Genomic DNA, 16399 nt, shown 5'->3' on the forward strand with positions numbered 1-16399 from the left:
GGAGCAGCAACTTGCCTTTGCACAGTAACTTTGTGGCTCAAGCTAATGATCAGGAAGTTGAAGACCTGGGACTCATGACCTTCTAAGTCTTGAATCACCAGGCTACAGGATTGTAAAATACTTTTTACAGACCTCATGCAGAAGAGAATGGAAGATTCATATGATCAGCAACAGATGAAGTTTATGGAAATTTTGATTCTGCGAGCCAGTAAGAAGTGGATTCCTCTGGCAGAGAAGAGCCATAGATGATGAGCTCTGCTTCCAATGTGCATTACATATTTTATTTAATGATACTTAGGTGGATACTGAAGAAGGAGTCCCTAGAGCAGAAACTTATTCTGCCCTAAATGAATTGTTATAGTTGGAAAGCAAACCACTGCTCAGTTCCCCTATCCTGACAGTGGCATGTTACTCTGCAAATTCCAGGCTCCTAAAGTGATCTTCAGATGATAATATCATCTCTGTGGGATCATAACAAATGTGCTTTTATCTGTAAATCCTTTCACCAAAATCAGCCTCTGCAAATGCCCAGTGAAGTGCAGAGGAACAGAAGGAACAGAGTGCTCTTAGAGTACTTATCACATCTCAGAATACAGATCACAATGTAAATGGGCTTTATCCAAAAGCCACTGAGTTGAATAAAACTTCTCCCACTCATTATTCTTCTTGATTATTAAACCCCAGCAATTCAAGGCCCAGTAAAGTGATGCATATCTAAGATATGAACTCAGATACAATATTTGCATATGAATTTGAACATCTCCTTTTAGGACATGCTTCGATAGAGCACAATTATACAGCCTGGAAGAAATTGTTGTGCCACTCATAAAAGGCCAAAGAAGAGACTAACAATGTATTTTTTTGATTACAAAAGGCCTAAATTGAAAATCCCTCAAAGTGTTCATCAGTATTCTCTACTGGAGGCTGCAACTGCCTGCCTTCTGCTGTCAAGAGAACCAAGCTCAATTCGCACACCTTTCAGATTTGAAATGGTATTTACAAGGGTTAAATTCTCAAAAACCCAAATAATATCACTATAATTTCTGAATCAGCACAGTCCCATTAACCCAGCAGGAGGAATCGGGTGGCACAGACACAGAACTCATTTTCTCTGTCAAATAATACAGCTGAGTCAGGAGAAAATGTCCTACCTCACATATGGCCCAGCTGAACATACAGAATTTTTTGAGACCTGAGCAAATGAGGTGATAGTAATTTTATTGTAAACACAATATTTTTAACATATGAAAGGAAATATTTATAGGAAGAAATAATATATTTATTAATACAGATTTTATATTTGAAGAAAAAAAAGTTTTTTGGAAATCAAGTCCACCTTCAGGTCTGAAGCCAAAGCCTTTTCACTGATTACAGAGTAGCAGTTCTGAACAAATGCTCTTATCTTGCACCACCTTCTTTACAGCAAAACTGGGGAAAAAAGTCTCCTCTTTCTCAACACTCATTATTTAGGGAAAAACAAACCAAACTAAGAATCAATTACATGTTAGGATGAAGTATATAGTGTATAAACGGTCAATGAACTTAAAAGAAAATCATACAGTACTTTAACACTTAGAAATAGAAAGAAACAAGCAGAAGCTTGTGCACCTTCCCAGCATCTCTTACCTGCCATTTTGTGTTATCTGCCCCACTCCCTCTCATTGAACCTTAGGAGCCCTTGAGTTTTCTTTCAGGAACGTTTCTTCTTCCAAATGGTTCTCTACAACTTGCTTTATCCCAGTAATGTTTCTTTCTTACCCTTTGAATCCACTGTGATATACTGCACATTAACATTAAGAAAGTTTTCCTGGATTTCAACACAATTTTTTCTCATTTTTTATTTATGCTTCTGTAACTGTCTGGGGTTTTTTCACCTTAGACAATACCTATTTCATGCCATAGTGGAAAGGCAGAGATATAAAAGTTCCTTGATGACTTTTAGAGCTTTTTTACAAATACACAAAAGTTCAACAAAATTGCTTTTAAGAATATAACTTTTCTTTCCAAGGTTTTCAAGCTTGTCATCTTCTGATAGCCTTTCAAATGTAAAGTCTGCATTTCCTGCCATGAGTTTTGCCAAACAATCTGATATAATGGCAAGATGATTGTGATGGGTCACAGGATCATGAGGAGGATAAACTGTTCATCATGGATAAGCCAAAAAGTTTGAAAAACACTAAAGAGCAATATTTGTGTTGTCTTTCATGCCAAATCTGTGAAGACCACCGAGAATGAGATTGAGTTACTTCAAGTTTTTCAACGCGTTGGACTGGAAGCTTGAAAATGGAACTGGTGTTTATTTGTTCCTAGGTTTGAGGGTTCCTTTTCACCGGATAATTGCAGCCTCTTTCAGTTACCTGTCTCTTTGATAGTCATTAATATTTACCCATTTAACAGACTTCTTTGATTCTCAAAGACTGCTGCCAGGAAAAGTAATCATCTGACTTCAGGTTTTTGAAAAGCTGAATGGCCTGTATTTTTTTCTTCCATACATCCTTTTCCTTGCCAGTGATGGATTCATCATCACATACAGGCTTCCCAAGTGTTGTCTCACCTTCAGAAAGTTTCTTGACTTGGTGGTCTTCCTGACTATTGTCCATCTTCATACTGGATTTTAGGCTCTGGAAGCAATAGTCACCAACCTGGCAGAGGAAAACTGGCTCAGTGCTGTCAGGGTTTAACACCACCAAGTTACCCTCTGACAAAGGCTGCTTTCTAGGAATACCATTTTCCTTCTGTAAGACAGGCAGAGGAATCTTTGTGGGTTTTGATTGTTCATGGAGACCTTCAGGCACAGTAAGATAGTCACCAAATACATCCAGGTGCAATTCAGGAGACGAGGTTGGTGCTTGGCCTGACATTGGGATCATGACACCAGTTTTCTCAGGAGAAAACTCGTGGCAAGAGTGGTCACTGGGAGGCTGGGGCTCCTGTGAGCCACAAGGTGATTCCCCAGCTGCGACAAGTGGAGGATGGGTGGAGGTGATGGCTGAGGGCAGTAATGGGCTGTCCGTGGTGATGTACTCCAAGGGACACTGTTGAGGAGACATGGTACAGCTGAGAACCTTTGGAGAGTTCTGCTTTTCTGTTCCCTGGTTGGTGCCTTCCCCACAGGCTGGTGAGACCCACGAGAGTTCTTCCTTGTCATCAAGGTGCTGCATCATTTCCTTCTGATCTGGGAGCAAGTCCTTTGGAGGAGCTGCTCCTGGCTGTTGTTGCCTCTGTGGGGCCTGGGGAGAGTCTTCCCTTGGGAGTGTCACATACTGAAGGGAAACCGATTTCTTACTGAGCCCCACGGGGTCCATTTTCAGGGTCTCATGTATATCAGGGTGAGAGGACACCACTGGGCTGTACAAGTATGGACCATTGAAATCAAAGCAAGGGATTGCTGTGTGGGAAGCAATACTTGCATCGGCACTGTTTCTCCTTGAAATGGGGAAGGAATGACCAGCACTCTGACTTGAGCAGACAACTGGGGCATGCTCTGACTCATTTAAAGCTTGGTATGAGTTCTGTAGGTCCAGTGTAACAGGGGAAACATCTGTCTTTTGAGTCTGCTCTTCAAGGCACTCTGCCAAAGTCTTCGCCTGCCTGAATGTGGGAAAGTTAAGTTGCTCATGAGAGAGATTATTGTGGTAAACAAGAAATATAAACCAACTTTAGTTGAAAACACACATAGCTACATACAGGCTTAGAAAAAATTTTCTTGCAGATGCAGTTACCCATTTAGCAAAAAATTTAATCTCCTCCTCAAAAGAAACTTGTATGGGATTTTTAGTGACAGAACATTTGACTATATCCTGCCATGACACAGTGAGGTCTTAGAGACCATCCACCGTGTCACTATTATGTGCTGATCACTTACCTGTCCACGACTTGAAGGAAGCTAGGCTGCTCCATCTTCTCTGAAAAGTTGTATTTGTTGAAGTCCAGCTGGTTGCTTGTTGGCCAACTTCCCAAGTGTCCTTTCTGAAAATGAAAAAGCAGATGTGACCAAAGGGCAGTATCTCACTGGCAGTAGAATCAAGAACTGTACATTCCTCATAGACAAAGAAAACAAACAGGAGAGCCTATAGCACCCAGTGACAGGGATACAACTTCACTAATACAACTCAAAGGTGTGTTCTGCTCTTCAGAAGATGGTTTCTTCAAACCTGTATTGCCTTACCACTGACCTAAACAAGTACTCAGTGAGCCAACTAGGAAAGATGCCCTCCTAAACTTGTTATTTGTGAATAGAGGACTTGAGGGATTTGATAGTAGGTGGTTGTCTTGGCCACAGTGATCATGAAATGATTGAGTTTAAAATTTTCAGAGTAATGGGAAGAAAGAAAAAGGAACAGTAGGGTTGCGACTCTGGATTTCAAGAGAGCAAACATCAAGCTTTTCAGGGAACTACTTGGCAGTATCCCCTCGGAACCTGCTTTTGAGAGTTGGTGAGTCCACAAGTGCTGGGCAGGTTTTAAGAACCCCCTTTTAAAAGCACAGGAGCAGGAAATTTTAGAGTACTGAAAATTTTTCTACTTTGATTTTAAATCACAGTTGTGCTGACAAGCAAAGCACAAAGAGGTCTGCTAAATATAAGAGCACTGTTACGTTGAGTAGGACCAGAATTTCTCCTAAAAACAAGCAATAGATGAATGAAGATATCTGTTCATTGTGGACTAGAAAACAAGAAGAGCTCTTATGGTTATTGGAAGTCCTGAAAAAGAGAGAAATAATGAACCCTTCAAGGTACAGTTCCCTCTTACCCCCAGGTAGCTCTGGATCAGGACACTCTTGCTGGGGTTTGGAATCTTTTCCTCCCACATTTTCTTCTTCCTGCAGCACGAGCACAGTTTTCAAGATTTGCTTCTCAACGTGACTACTACCAGCAAAGGCTGCACCCCACACAGCGTGCTGCTCAGCACAGCGAGGCACAACCGAGGCACTGGCACAGCACCACCCAACCCTCTCCCTTGCACAGCCACGCACAAGGCTGCCCACCAAGGCCCACCTCCACACAAACCTCCCTCGTGGGGGACAAGAAGTGCCTCAGACTTTATGCCACCCACACGGGCTGCTAAGCCTCCTTGTTGCAACACAAGCCTACCTGAGGAAATACTTATAGCTGCAATAAGCAGCTATCAGCAAAGGGATGATGAGAGCTGGGAGCATCACTGGGAGAACCACAGGTGCCAGAACTGAAACAGAGAAAAGAGAAAAAGCTGGATACCTGTAGAGTGGCTGTTTCCTACAACAGGTTTTTCACTCTGGTCACTATTCATCAGAAGAGATCAGGGAATGTGATATGTGGAGGGACAGGATCTTAAGGCCTTCGAACTGTTGGGATATCCTCCAAAGTGGGACAGGTCAAACATGACCTGAACAGTGTACTGACCAAAGGAGTTCATTGTTTCCTTTACTGATTCACTTCTTAAGCTTTTACTGACATCAGAATTAAACAATTTAAGCTAATAAAAAGATGGTTATGAACCTTACTCCACCATGAACAATAAGCATGCCTTCAGACATCTTAAGTCTGCCTGACTCTGTACATTTCTGAGGAAATGGGGTCTCAGAGATTTTCTAAGAGCTGATAACAGCCACAACAGCACACTAATTTCTTCCTGAATACACACATAAAAATTTGCCCATGATATAACCACTACAACCTTTCTCAGGACAAACCACGTAAGATCATATTAATTTGGGCAAAAGATTGTGTGATGGCAGATATTCTGCCTCTAAGTCCAGAAACAGCAAAAACATGCAAAGATTTTATCTCCAGCGGACTCCACTATGTGTTTTACACAATCTTATAGTCACTCTGCAAATATAAAAAGCTGATGGCTTATGTTCTATCTTCTTAAATTATCAGGCTCTTTAATCACTGACAGCAGAATGGACTACTGGAATCAGAAAACAATGATAATCTTTTGGGCAGGATGTCTTTGATTCTTTCTCCATGTGGAAAACTCTGTGGTTAGCTGTACTCACCTTATGAAGGCAAGTAGGAAAGAAGCTTAAGAGGTCACTCACCTCCTTCCCCAGCATTGTTGCTGTACTGCAAGGATGCAGGCAGGGCAGCCCCTTTGGTAAGTGACTCCAACTAGACCATGGCTCCATCTCACTCCAACCCCATCAGAGAGAATGTGTTATACTAAAGAGCCATTCCAGCCATTAACAGTCCACCAAAACCTGACAGAAGCAGCTGCATGAAAATTACCATTCTCAGTCTTCCAGGTGAACTCCTCACTCCATTCGCTCCAAGGTCCCTCATATTCCGGTGTATTCACCCTTGCACGCATTTTCCCCCTATAGTCTGTAGATGCTGCCAGCATCTGCAGAGTGAAGATGAAGGGAGGTTCATCATTGCTGATATTTAACTCCTGGAGAGTCTGGGAAGAGGGGATGAACACCAATGACAGAGGTGAGAACTGTCTTTCCACTTGACCAGCAGAGAAATATTCAGGACTCTTGCACTTTGTAAGTTACCTTTTCATATCGGTTGTTTTCCCAGTACTTGACTTGGTATCTCTGTCTTATGAAGCTGTAATTCAATTTGTGTTTTATCCACCTTAGTTCATACTCTTGGTTCTCTGTTGCTGTTACTGACACATTTGCAGGCGGCAGCACCTGAACTGGAACACACTGAATGTCTCAGAGCACTTACCAACCTACTGGTCCAGTTCTCTATTTCCACATTGTGAATCATTTCCAGGGACTGAAAACAAAGTTGGTTTGTGCAATGTAAAATGGCTCAGCTTTTTAACACTTCTTAACTCTCCGCATCTTCCTTTTGTAGTCAAATACCATAAACCAGTAGACCACTAAATAACAGAAAATCCATACCCATGAATACTGACAGCACTCCTTTGTGTACAGAAAAACAGCAAAGCAGTAGTTGAAATATCTGTGCTGGTCCACCACATTCCCAGAAATTTTCAGCTCTCTTGGAGCTACCTCCTGGTATTTTCACCCACTGCAGGAGCTGTCCTAGTTTTAGAGTTTGAAAAGTCACCCAAATACCTTCAGAGACATGCAGGCAGAGATGACCCACATGGTGCACCTCAGTGGGCAAAGGATTCCTACCTCATCCAGTGTTCCAGGGGCCACTGCACAAATCCACAAGAGCTCACTGGCTTCTTGAGAAATCACATAGTGACACACTCCTACTCCCCACAAACACCTCTCACCACAGTTCCCTGTCACCTGGGACACTCATGAATGTGAATCACAGAGAAGTCAGCAGGGTGGCAAATGCTCACTGAGAAGCTCTGGGTCACAGCCTGAATTTCTGCACAACAGTTTCCATCACTGTCACCTTCCTCAGAGTAACAAGGAACTCCACACCTACATCCCAGAGCTCTGGCCTGATACAGTTCCTTTCTTCATCAGTGATTGTTTCTTCCATTTCCCACTTACTTTTCCTCATCACCACTGTCCTCCGCCCCTCTTGCTCAAAAAGGCATCTCTCCAAGAAACAAGAAGGAGAAGCAAGAAACAACACAGAAACTCACTGTTTTTGTAGGCTTCGATCAGCTTCTCCTCCGTCTTGGCCCGGACAGACACATGGTACTGGCTCTGGGTGCTGGAATTGCTAACAGGGATCTCACAGCTCTGGACCACATATGGGGTGTGGGGCAAAGCCTCCTCATGCACAGGAGAGCACTCCTCTTCTCTGAGGGGATAAAAGAGGATGAATGAAATCAGGGGAATGGGACAGGCAGAAGCCCCATGAGAGAGGCACAGACATGCTGCTGTGGGCAGAGCGCGTACTCTGATGCTGGGGTGGCCCTGAAGAACAAGCTGAAGAGGACAGAGGTGGTGATCACTTTCTTCACTTCCCAGCTGCATGTCAGACGGTCTCCACCATTGAAGAGGCAGCGAAGGTTCCTGGGCTGAAGGCCACCTTCAGACAACACAAGTGCAAGGTAAGTGACAGGAAAGCTCTGTCTTCTCAGCTTCCAACCCTGCACAGCCCCACTCCATCCCAAATTACCTTCAGGGGTCTTCCATGACACCTCTGTGCTCCACTCGCTGTACCGCCCAGAGAAGCCACTGGCCTGCCCTGGTCTGGCTCGCACACGGGCAACGTAGCTGCTCCCTGGGACAAGGTCCTCACGGCTCAGACTGCAATGTGTGGTGTTGGAGAGCAAGAGCGAGGCAGCTTCCTGTTGTTGGGGAAGAGGGGGGAGAGGAAGGGACAGAGGAAATTGGGGAGTCAGGGAATGGAGAGGTGGAGGGAAGACAGGGAAAGAGTGAGAGGAGCTGACTGCCAGGCTGCATCTCCAACAGTCCCACGTGTGTGATGGTCCGTGCACAGGCTGCCATGTGGTGTTTCCTCGCTCCCACACAAGAGGGGCTGAAGCAGCACAGTGCAGGAAGGGTGAGGCATGGCCATTGTCAGGCACAATCTCCCCCCACAACAAGTAGCAAACTCCTGCAGCTTGCAAAGCCCAGACTGTCTTCAGCTCCAGCTACACAAGTTCATAGCACTGCTCAGTGCAGAATTATGTGGGAATCGGGCCAAGACATTTCCCTTAAAATCTAAAGATCAGGCTGACAGGTACAGAGCAGAAACATATGCAGATCTAGGGAAATGATAGGGCAAAGGATATGGACTCCTAAAAACTTAGAAGAAAACCAAAAAACAACAACCACAAAAAAGAAAAACCCAAAATATATCTGTCTCAAAGGGGGAGCAACTTCAAATGTATTTTGCTGTTTTCCCCACGTGAACCCACAGCATCCTGTTGGAACGTGATTTAATTCAGTTTAAGAAGGATTCAGGGCAAAATCAACTCCAACTTGAATCCAAGTACAGTGGTTAGGGGTTTGTTTGAGTGGAGAAGAGATCTTTGCATTCAGTTCAGCATTCAGTTCAGGACAAATGGTATTTCACTGGGCAAGTCACTTGCAAACAGAAAGAGAGTCCCTTCTACCTGACCCAAAACAACACTTGTTGTATCACCTCACAGTCCCCCAGAATGGAAAGACCACAGACTTTCAACCACAGGCTTTTACCAGATTTTCAACTGCCCAGAATGGTGCAGCCCAAACCAGGACAGCTCAGCTCCTCTGCTCTTACCTCCCAGGACTCCCACTCCCGCTTGTAAGTGACTTCAAACTCCAGTGCATTGCCCAACCCTTGGCTTCCACTGGCTGTTCTCCAGGTCAGCAAGAAGTCTCCTGATGTCATCAAGGCAACTGTGAGGTTTTGAGGTGGGAGGGGCTGAACTGGAAGGTGAAGGTACAACATGTGAGAGGAGATAATGCAGAAAGGACACAAAGAGGGGAAGAAAACATCTAGGTAAGCTTCCCCATTTCCGGAATATCTTATCCCTGACACATCAAGTACCTCCTGCTTGACCAGCTCCTGAGATGATACCAGGGCCAGCTGCTCCCAGAAACTTGCCTTCTCCTCTCCCTGCCCAACCCTCTCAATGTGGAACTCTTTGGTAGTTTTCACAATGGAAGTGCAATTCAATTCCAGCTGAATGGCAAATACACTCTCAAAAATCCCCAGAATTCATTGAAAAATGAGAATTTGGTATTTAAGCCTTACCATTTTGGAAAAGATCAACATCCAGTTCTGCTTGAAGCACCTTGTTAGGTCTGAAGCCATAGCTATAATCTACCCCTATTCCCAAATATTCTGTAGTGTTGCGGCAGACCCAGTGCACATACACGTCCGGAGCTTCACGTAAGTCATTCTCTGTCTGACGTTTGCAAAACATGTCCATGTCCTTCCTGTGTGCAGATAAAGTGATCTATAAAGATCTGATCTGAAGACCTGTAGGTAGTGCAAAATTAAACACCTGAAAGCAATTTCATCCCATCCTGCTGTTATAATTGACTAAGGCACTTATATCCCCTTCCCCCTGTACCTATTAGTCCTGGTTTGCATCAGTTAGTATGAGAAATATTTTTAACACTGGAATTTTGCCTCCCCATTTTGAAGCTGTGCAGCAGAATGTTACGGTACCAGTTCATTTTTGTTACTTTTTAGGCTAGCTCTATATAATCTCATATTTTTAGATGAGAAATAGTATAATGAAAATTAACATCATGTAAATACACCTTTTATTCAGAGTGAAAGGCACTAAAGATCCTAAGCTGCTTGAAGACTTTCATTTTGCAGTACCAGAAAAACACTTAGAAAAAGATTCTCAACCAAAATGTACTTCCGTGTCCTTAGTAGTTCTGTTCTGCCAAGGGACCTTGAGCATTCATTAAAGATTTCATCCACAATGTTAATCATCCTTTCAGATGGCCTTTCTCCAGGCCAAGTAGCATCATGAAAATTAGAAACTATTTGTTAAACTAGGCAGGAGAGGATAATCTTTGTGTGGTTGCAGTAGCCTTAGCTGCTGGAGAGATGCGTTGCTTCTTTATGTACCCTCTGGAATTTTGTTTGTGCTTATGGCCTCATGCCCAGTATATTATCTTGTTCCAGCTCAGATGAGAAATATTAAGTTGTGAATATTTAAGGCCAAATACTCTCTTCCAGGATAGGATGGAGTCTTCTAGCCAACTATATGTCAGCAAGCATTATTCAGCACTACTGCTATTTTTGTAAGTTGGGTATTAGCAAGGAAACCAGGGATATTGCTGAAATATGGATTGGACACTGTGGTGTCTGTGTACCCTCAAGCAAAAGAGTCAGCCCAAGGGGTGTGAAGCCATGAGGTTACTTCTATCTACTCACCAGCATTACCTTACAGTTTGGGATTTAGTCAACTATTCTTCACCCATGAGCTGATCCTGCTTAAATGTTGGCCATTTTGATTTCAGCTGTGTGACTGTCTATGTTTAATACCTGCTTGTCTGATTAATTCACCTCAGTTAAGTTTCATGATCCACACACTTCATCATGTAACAAAGTTCCAGAGAATCCTCCAAAGGTCCAAGTAAATTTATATCATCTTTCCCCAGAAGTATTTAACTTCAAGGTCCTGCTCCAAAGTCCTTCCACTGTTTTCATCTGCTTTTAGGTCTCTTAATTCCCTCTTGTTTGCAATAAAATCAAGAGTTCTTCCTCTTTCCTTTTCTTCCTGTATCCCCAGACTCTAAATAATTTTCTTCTCAACTATCTATCTTTGCCTTCCTCTGTCCCTTAACTATTCCTCCATTTCTGTCCTTCCTTATCTTCGCCATCGATCCAGTCTGGTGATTCGGTTTCCTTTTCAAAAGGAAACAGATGTAACAGAGAGATACTGTCATAAACACACTGGTATCTCTGGGAGGAAAACTGATGGCACAGATAGAGAACTTACCAGTCCTCTCTCCCTAATAAATATACAGTCTATACATATCTCTCAAAAGTTATCAAAACCACACTCTCAGTGATGCTTCTAAATGGGCAAAACGACAGGGGGAATGTCTCCTCCCTTTAGGGTTTACAAACGATACTCACACTTGTTCTGACACTTCCTTCTCCCCTAATGCTGTTTATTAACATCCTATATGCCCCATCTTATTCCATATCTATGATCCTACAACAAAATTACGGAAAATAATTGTAAAGGTGTTAAAAAGAATTCAACTGGCATAGCCCATTCACTTCTCTCTTCCTGGATGAGGCCTCAGAAGCAGGCACAACTTTTGCTTCAGTCAGAAAGAGAGGTGGATGTGCTTTCTGAAAACCTGACTGCTGGTCCCCAGGATTCCAAGTAATGGCCAATTTCCCTTTGTACTTTTATCTAGCTCAGCACATTTCAGGTACTTACATTATAAAATTATCCCTTTGGTAAAGAACCATAGCAACAAGGTCATGAGCCTCTGAATGCTCCATCCATGTGCAGGTCACCTTTGACTTGTAATCATTGTAGCAGTTCAAGCTTTTCATTGGGATACTCTCTGGGAAAGGAATTCAGGCAAAAAAGATGCAGTGATTAAAAATATAAATGGTGAGAGACAGCAGGAGGTACAGAATGAGAAAGGCACTGATAACAGTACTCTCCTCTTGGCACCAGAAAATGGAATAGAATAGAATAGAATAGAATAGAATAGAATAGAATAGAATAGAATAGAATAGACTCATATAATTGTTTGGGTTGGAAGGGACCTTAAAGATCATGTGGTTCCAAGCCTCCTGCCATGGGCAGGGACACCTTCCACTGCACCACTTTGCTCAGAGCCCCATCCAATGTGGCCCTGAATATCTCCAGGGATGGGGCATGACTCAGTGAAAATATGTGCAGAGTTGTGACCATTCTGCACATCTCCACGAGTGTCCACACCAAGGTACAACTAACAACAATTAAGTGAACTCTTTGTGCCTGCAAGGCATACAGTTTTAGCCAAGGTATCACTTTTCCAACACTGAATATTTCCAAGGATTAGTAGATACCATGACCAGCAGACATACAGTGATCATTTCATCCTTGCGTGTTGGTGTGCAGACTGCTTTGCTATTAACTTCCTAGTAAAGTTTATAATGCTAGAAATGTGTATTTAAAAGTGAGATGCTCTGGGAATAGTCTTGTTATGACTCAGAAGAATGTCCAAACTAACTTGTTGGAACTAGATTTATGATCCAGAGGTGGCCAGACCTCTCATCAAGGATATTTTTTGCTTTAAGTTCACAACTGTGAAGTTGAAAAATACAGACTGCCTCTGGCATATGCATTATGAAGCAAGGTGCTTTCTTATGCTTCCTTATTTTCTCTTAAGGTAATATCCACGCTGCACTATTGGGATATTGCACCTTCAGATGACAAAGATGACAGTGTGCATACGTGAGTGTGCTCTCTCAAATAATTTTTCTTGATGAGAGCTGTAATCAGCTTGTTTGAGGGGCTTTTTATGGGCAAAAACCCATCGGAACAGAATGATGCTGTCTTAGTTAGCAAGAATAAGAGGGACCTTACTTTGATCTTCTACGAAAACCAGTACAAAGTAAGTTCTGCTGTATTCCTTGCACAACCAGGAAATGGAGCATCCCACATAGAAAAGGATGGTCTGAATATACAGCTAAGGCTCAGAATGCCAAGAACCCAGTCTGACCTACACTGTAATACCTTTTCCCTAAGAGATCTCAAAGGAAGATTTCCTGCAATTGATGCTGGGCCAGGCAGCACAACTCGTCCAGCTACTTCAGACATGAGGTATCTGCATTAGAAAAGGGGCACAGCTCCTGACAACACTCTTTTTCTGCTCTCTTTAGGATAGCTACAGGCCTAGTCTTGTTGCAGATATGGTGCACTTCCTATTCCCAGCTCTGTTAAATCAAATTAGCGGGCAGGAGAGGGAAGGGCATGGGAAGGAAAGGAAAGAGGGAAGGGAAGGGCATGGGAAGGAAAGGAAAGAGGGAAGGGCAGGGCATGGAAGGAAAGGGAGAAGGGAGAAGGGAGAAGGGAGAAGGGAGAAGGGAGAAGGGAGAAGGGAGAAGGGAGAAGGGAGAAGGGAGAAGGGAGAAGGGAGAAGGGAGAAGGGAGAAAAAGAAAAGAAAAGAAAAGAAAAGAAAAGAAAAGAAAAGAAAAGAAAAGAAAAGAAAAGAAAAGAAAAGAAAAGAAAAGAAAAGAAAAGAAAAGAAAAGAAAAGAAAAGAAAAGAAAAGAAAAGAAAAGAAAAGAAAAGAAAAGAAAAGAAAAGAAAAGAAAAGAAAAGAAAAGAAAAGAAAAGAAAAGAAAAGAAAAGAAAAGAAAAGAAAAGAAAAAAGAAAAGAAAAGAAAAGAAAAGAAAAGAAAAGAAAAGAAAAGAAAAGAAAAAAGAAAAGAAAAGAAAAGAAAAGAAAAGAAAAGAAAAGAAAAGAAAAGAAAAGAAAAGAAAAGAAAAGAAAAGAAAAGAAAAGAAAAGAAAAGAAAAGAAAAGAAAAGAAAAGAAAAGAAAAGAAAAGAAAAGAAAAGAAAAGAAAAGAAAAGAAAAGAAAAGAAGAAAGAAGCTCTCGTTGCATAAGAAAGGAAACAAAAGCAATGGATATGGCAGATGGTCGCTTTATCTGTCAGCTATTCCACAAGAAGAAAATCAGGTCATCTGGATTTTCCTGTTGGTAGCCCCACCACACTGTCTTGTGTCTGGCCACATGTCCCTACTCTTGTGCACTACCATCTGAATTATGCAGCCCTTCATTTTCCTATGTTTTATCAGGGTCTAGCCCCCGTTCCATTCACTCGTTATCCAATCAGCTTGTTAATCTCATCCATTTATACAGTATTTCACCTGTTCATACCACCAACATACAACTGATTTGTCTGCACATGCACCTGCCACATGCTGGTTTTGATCAGGAAGTCTGTTCTCTTACAGCTTAGAAAACAGGAGAAGAAGGAAGAAGAAAAGCAAGCAGAAAAGGAGGAAGAGCATTAGCTGAAGGAAGGAGACAGATACAAAAAGAAAGGCAATAATGGGAGGATAAAAGAGAATATAGATTTGAATCTCACCTCGAATGGCTTGAACATGGAAGACCAAATACAGATTCAGCAGCAGGATGAAAATCTCTTTCATGTTGATACTGTCCTTTGCATACAGGCTTGATCCTAACTCAGAACTTCAGAGTTTTCATTGCCTGCTGGCTACTCTCTTGCCTTGCTTACTGCGGAGCTGTTTGTTTTTGTTTCACAGAAAGAGAAGTAAAACTGAATAAGGGAACTTCTTTAAGATCACGTTGAAGTGACATTCAGAAAGAACTTCTCCCAAGCATTTATTGTAAGACAAAGTCCATGTCTTCTCATTGCATGTTGTTACAATACAAGCAAAGAATGAAGTAAATGTACATTTCCAAGGAAGTGCAGGGGTTTAGTCAGCTGAGTAGCAACAAGAAAAAAATCCTAATCTGTGATGAAAAGTCATCCTCAAAATTCATTTCATTCTTTTGCTCTTTATGCTTAAAGCCTTCCAAATGAACCACAACAGTGGTTAATTTCCTTAAAAATATGATCTCAACCACATAGTTCCTAGGAGCTATAGTGGTTGAATTTCCATATTCGTTCACTTTGAGAGTTTCCTTCAACATATTCTAGGTGCCCCCCAAACAAGTTGCAAATTTTAGACATAATACCAAAGAAATTGAAATTCTTGCTTTGCTTTTCTTTTCTTTTCTTTTCTGGTGATTGTAGAGAGAGAGCAGATGGAGCAGTTCCAGGACCATGGACCATGCTGTTCAATACCAAAATTTAAATCCTTTTGGCCATCTCTCATTGCTCGCTCAAAATCACAATAAACACACCTACTCAAGCACATTACAGATCTGAGAGTTTTTTCTACTTTAGGGGAGCATGGAAAAACTCCTTTTAAATTTCTATTGACTTTTAGATTCCTGAATGCCACTTTCTTGCAGCAGAAATGTCTGGCTGAGTCCTTGAATAATCATTACAGCTAAGGAATCCCTCAGTAACTCACAAGTCCTTGTATGAGAGCAGACTCTGCCATTATGCTTCCCCCAGAAAGGAAGCCATTCCCTTACCTGGATCCAGGGATGTCTGTGAGGCAGATGATTCAACCTGATGGGTGACTCTCCCTGTCCATCCTCCCCCCACAGCACCAGAATCCTCTGATGCAGAAATCAGCAAACCCACACTTGCCTAGAACTGGAGACAGAAGTATAAACCAACCACAGGATTTTTTTGGCAAGTGAGTCTTCAAAATAACTGCTACATCTTTTGTGAACCCCAAATGCCACTTTCAGAGAAGCTGACACCTCCCCTATCAAGGAAGATCTGTGCAATTGCACAAAATAGGAAGTCTGTACTTCCTATTTTAGCCCCCAAAGCACGCACGTAGATGGGACTGTTAGGTTAACTGGGAAGGGAGGGAAAGGAAGTTTGTCATTGCCAATCTGTGTGTTAGCAATTACCAGATCATGAGACTAATGTATTTTAAGAATGAGAAAGGACTGACTGGAGCAGAAATAAGAAAGATAAAGAAAGGGCTTTCTGTTTTGCACTCCAGTGCTGTTTCTTGCTTTACTCTAGACTTAGCAGGGATCCCTCTGAGCTTTTGTTTGTACATCTATATTGGGGGAGAGTGAACTACTTTTATCTCTGCAACTCTTTATTTTGAGTAATATTTCTAAGTATTACCCATTTCAACAACAATTAATAATAAATTATAAGTACTATAGTAAGAAACAAAAAGAAACAAAAGAAAACTGTGAGAATAGTTGATCTGAAGTTATCCTACACCCAAGGCAGCCTGGTCTTTTAATCCAACCATAAAACTTAGCCCAATAGCCTTCAAAAATAAACCCTAGGAATGTTAGGTAGTCATAAGGAAGAGACATTGCCTTCTCAGGGATAAACAGTGGGGGACTAAGATGAGTGCCCAGATACAGAATATAACTGCCAGAGTCCGTCTGTCCTGCACTGCTACTCCTCCTCTAAATCCCCGTGGTACTGACCAAAACCACTGTTAGCACAGTAATTCTCTCACCAGAACTGCATCAATAAACAAGCAAAAAAAATGTAGAGTGTGAA

General features: G+C 42.1%; 1 protein-coding gene across 2 annotated transcripts; it reads right to left on the bottom strand.

Moving 5' to 3' along the window:
- Positions 1-1201: 1201 nt before the first annotated feature.
- CSF2RB (colony stimulating factor 2 receptor subunit beta) lies at positions 1202-15635 on the bottom strand. Of its 2 annotated transcripts, none has more exons than XM_069002885.1 (14): positions 15391-15635; positions 14369-14528; positions 11715-11844; positions 9551-9735; positions 9074-9222; positions 7985-8156; positions 7762-7894; positions 7503-7663; positions 6478-6623; positions 6209-6323; positions 5093-5183; positions 4752-4821; positions 3866-3969; positions 1202-3591 (listed from the first exon to the last, which is right to left on the bottom strand). In XM_069002885.1, exons 2-14 carry the CDS (start codon positions 14430-14432, stop codon positions 2391-2393), a joined length of 2721 nt encoding a protein of 906 aa, XP_068858986.1. In that variant the 5' UTR covers positions 14433-14528; positions 15391-15635; the 3' UTR covers positions 1202-2390. The 2 variants fall into 2 exon arrangements, with proteins under 2 accessions (XP_068858986.1, XP_068858985.1); XM_069002884.1 differs by having other exon boundaries at positions 6209-6380.
- Positions 15636-16399: the final 764 nt, after the last annotated feature.

Source organism: Aphelocoma coerulescens, chromosome 1A (genome assembly GCF_041296385.1).
Source record: "Aphelocoma coerulescens isolate FSJ_1873_10779 chromosome 1A, UR_Acoe_1.0, whole genome shotgun sequence".
Classification (NCBI taxonomy): domain Eukaryota; kingdom Metazoa; phylum Chordata; class Aves; order Passeriformes; family Corvidae; genus Aphelocoma; species Aphelocoma coerulescens.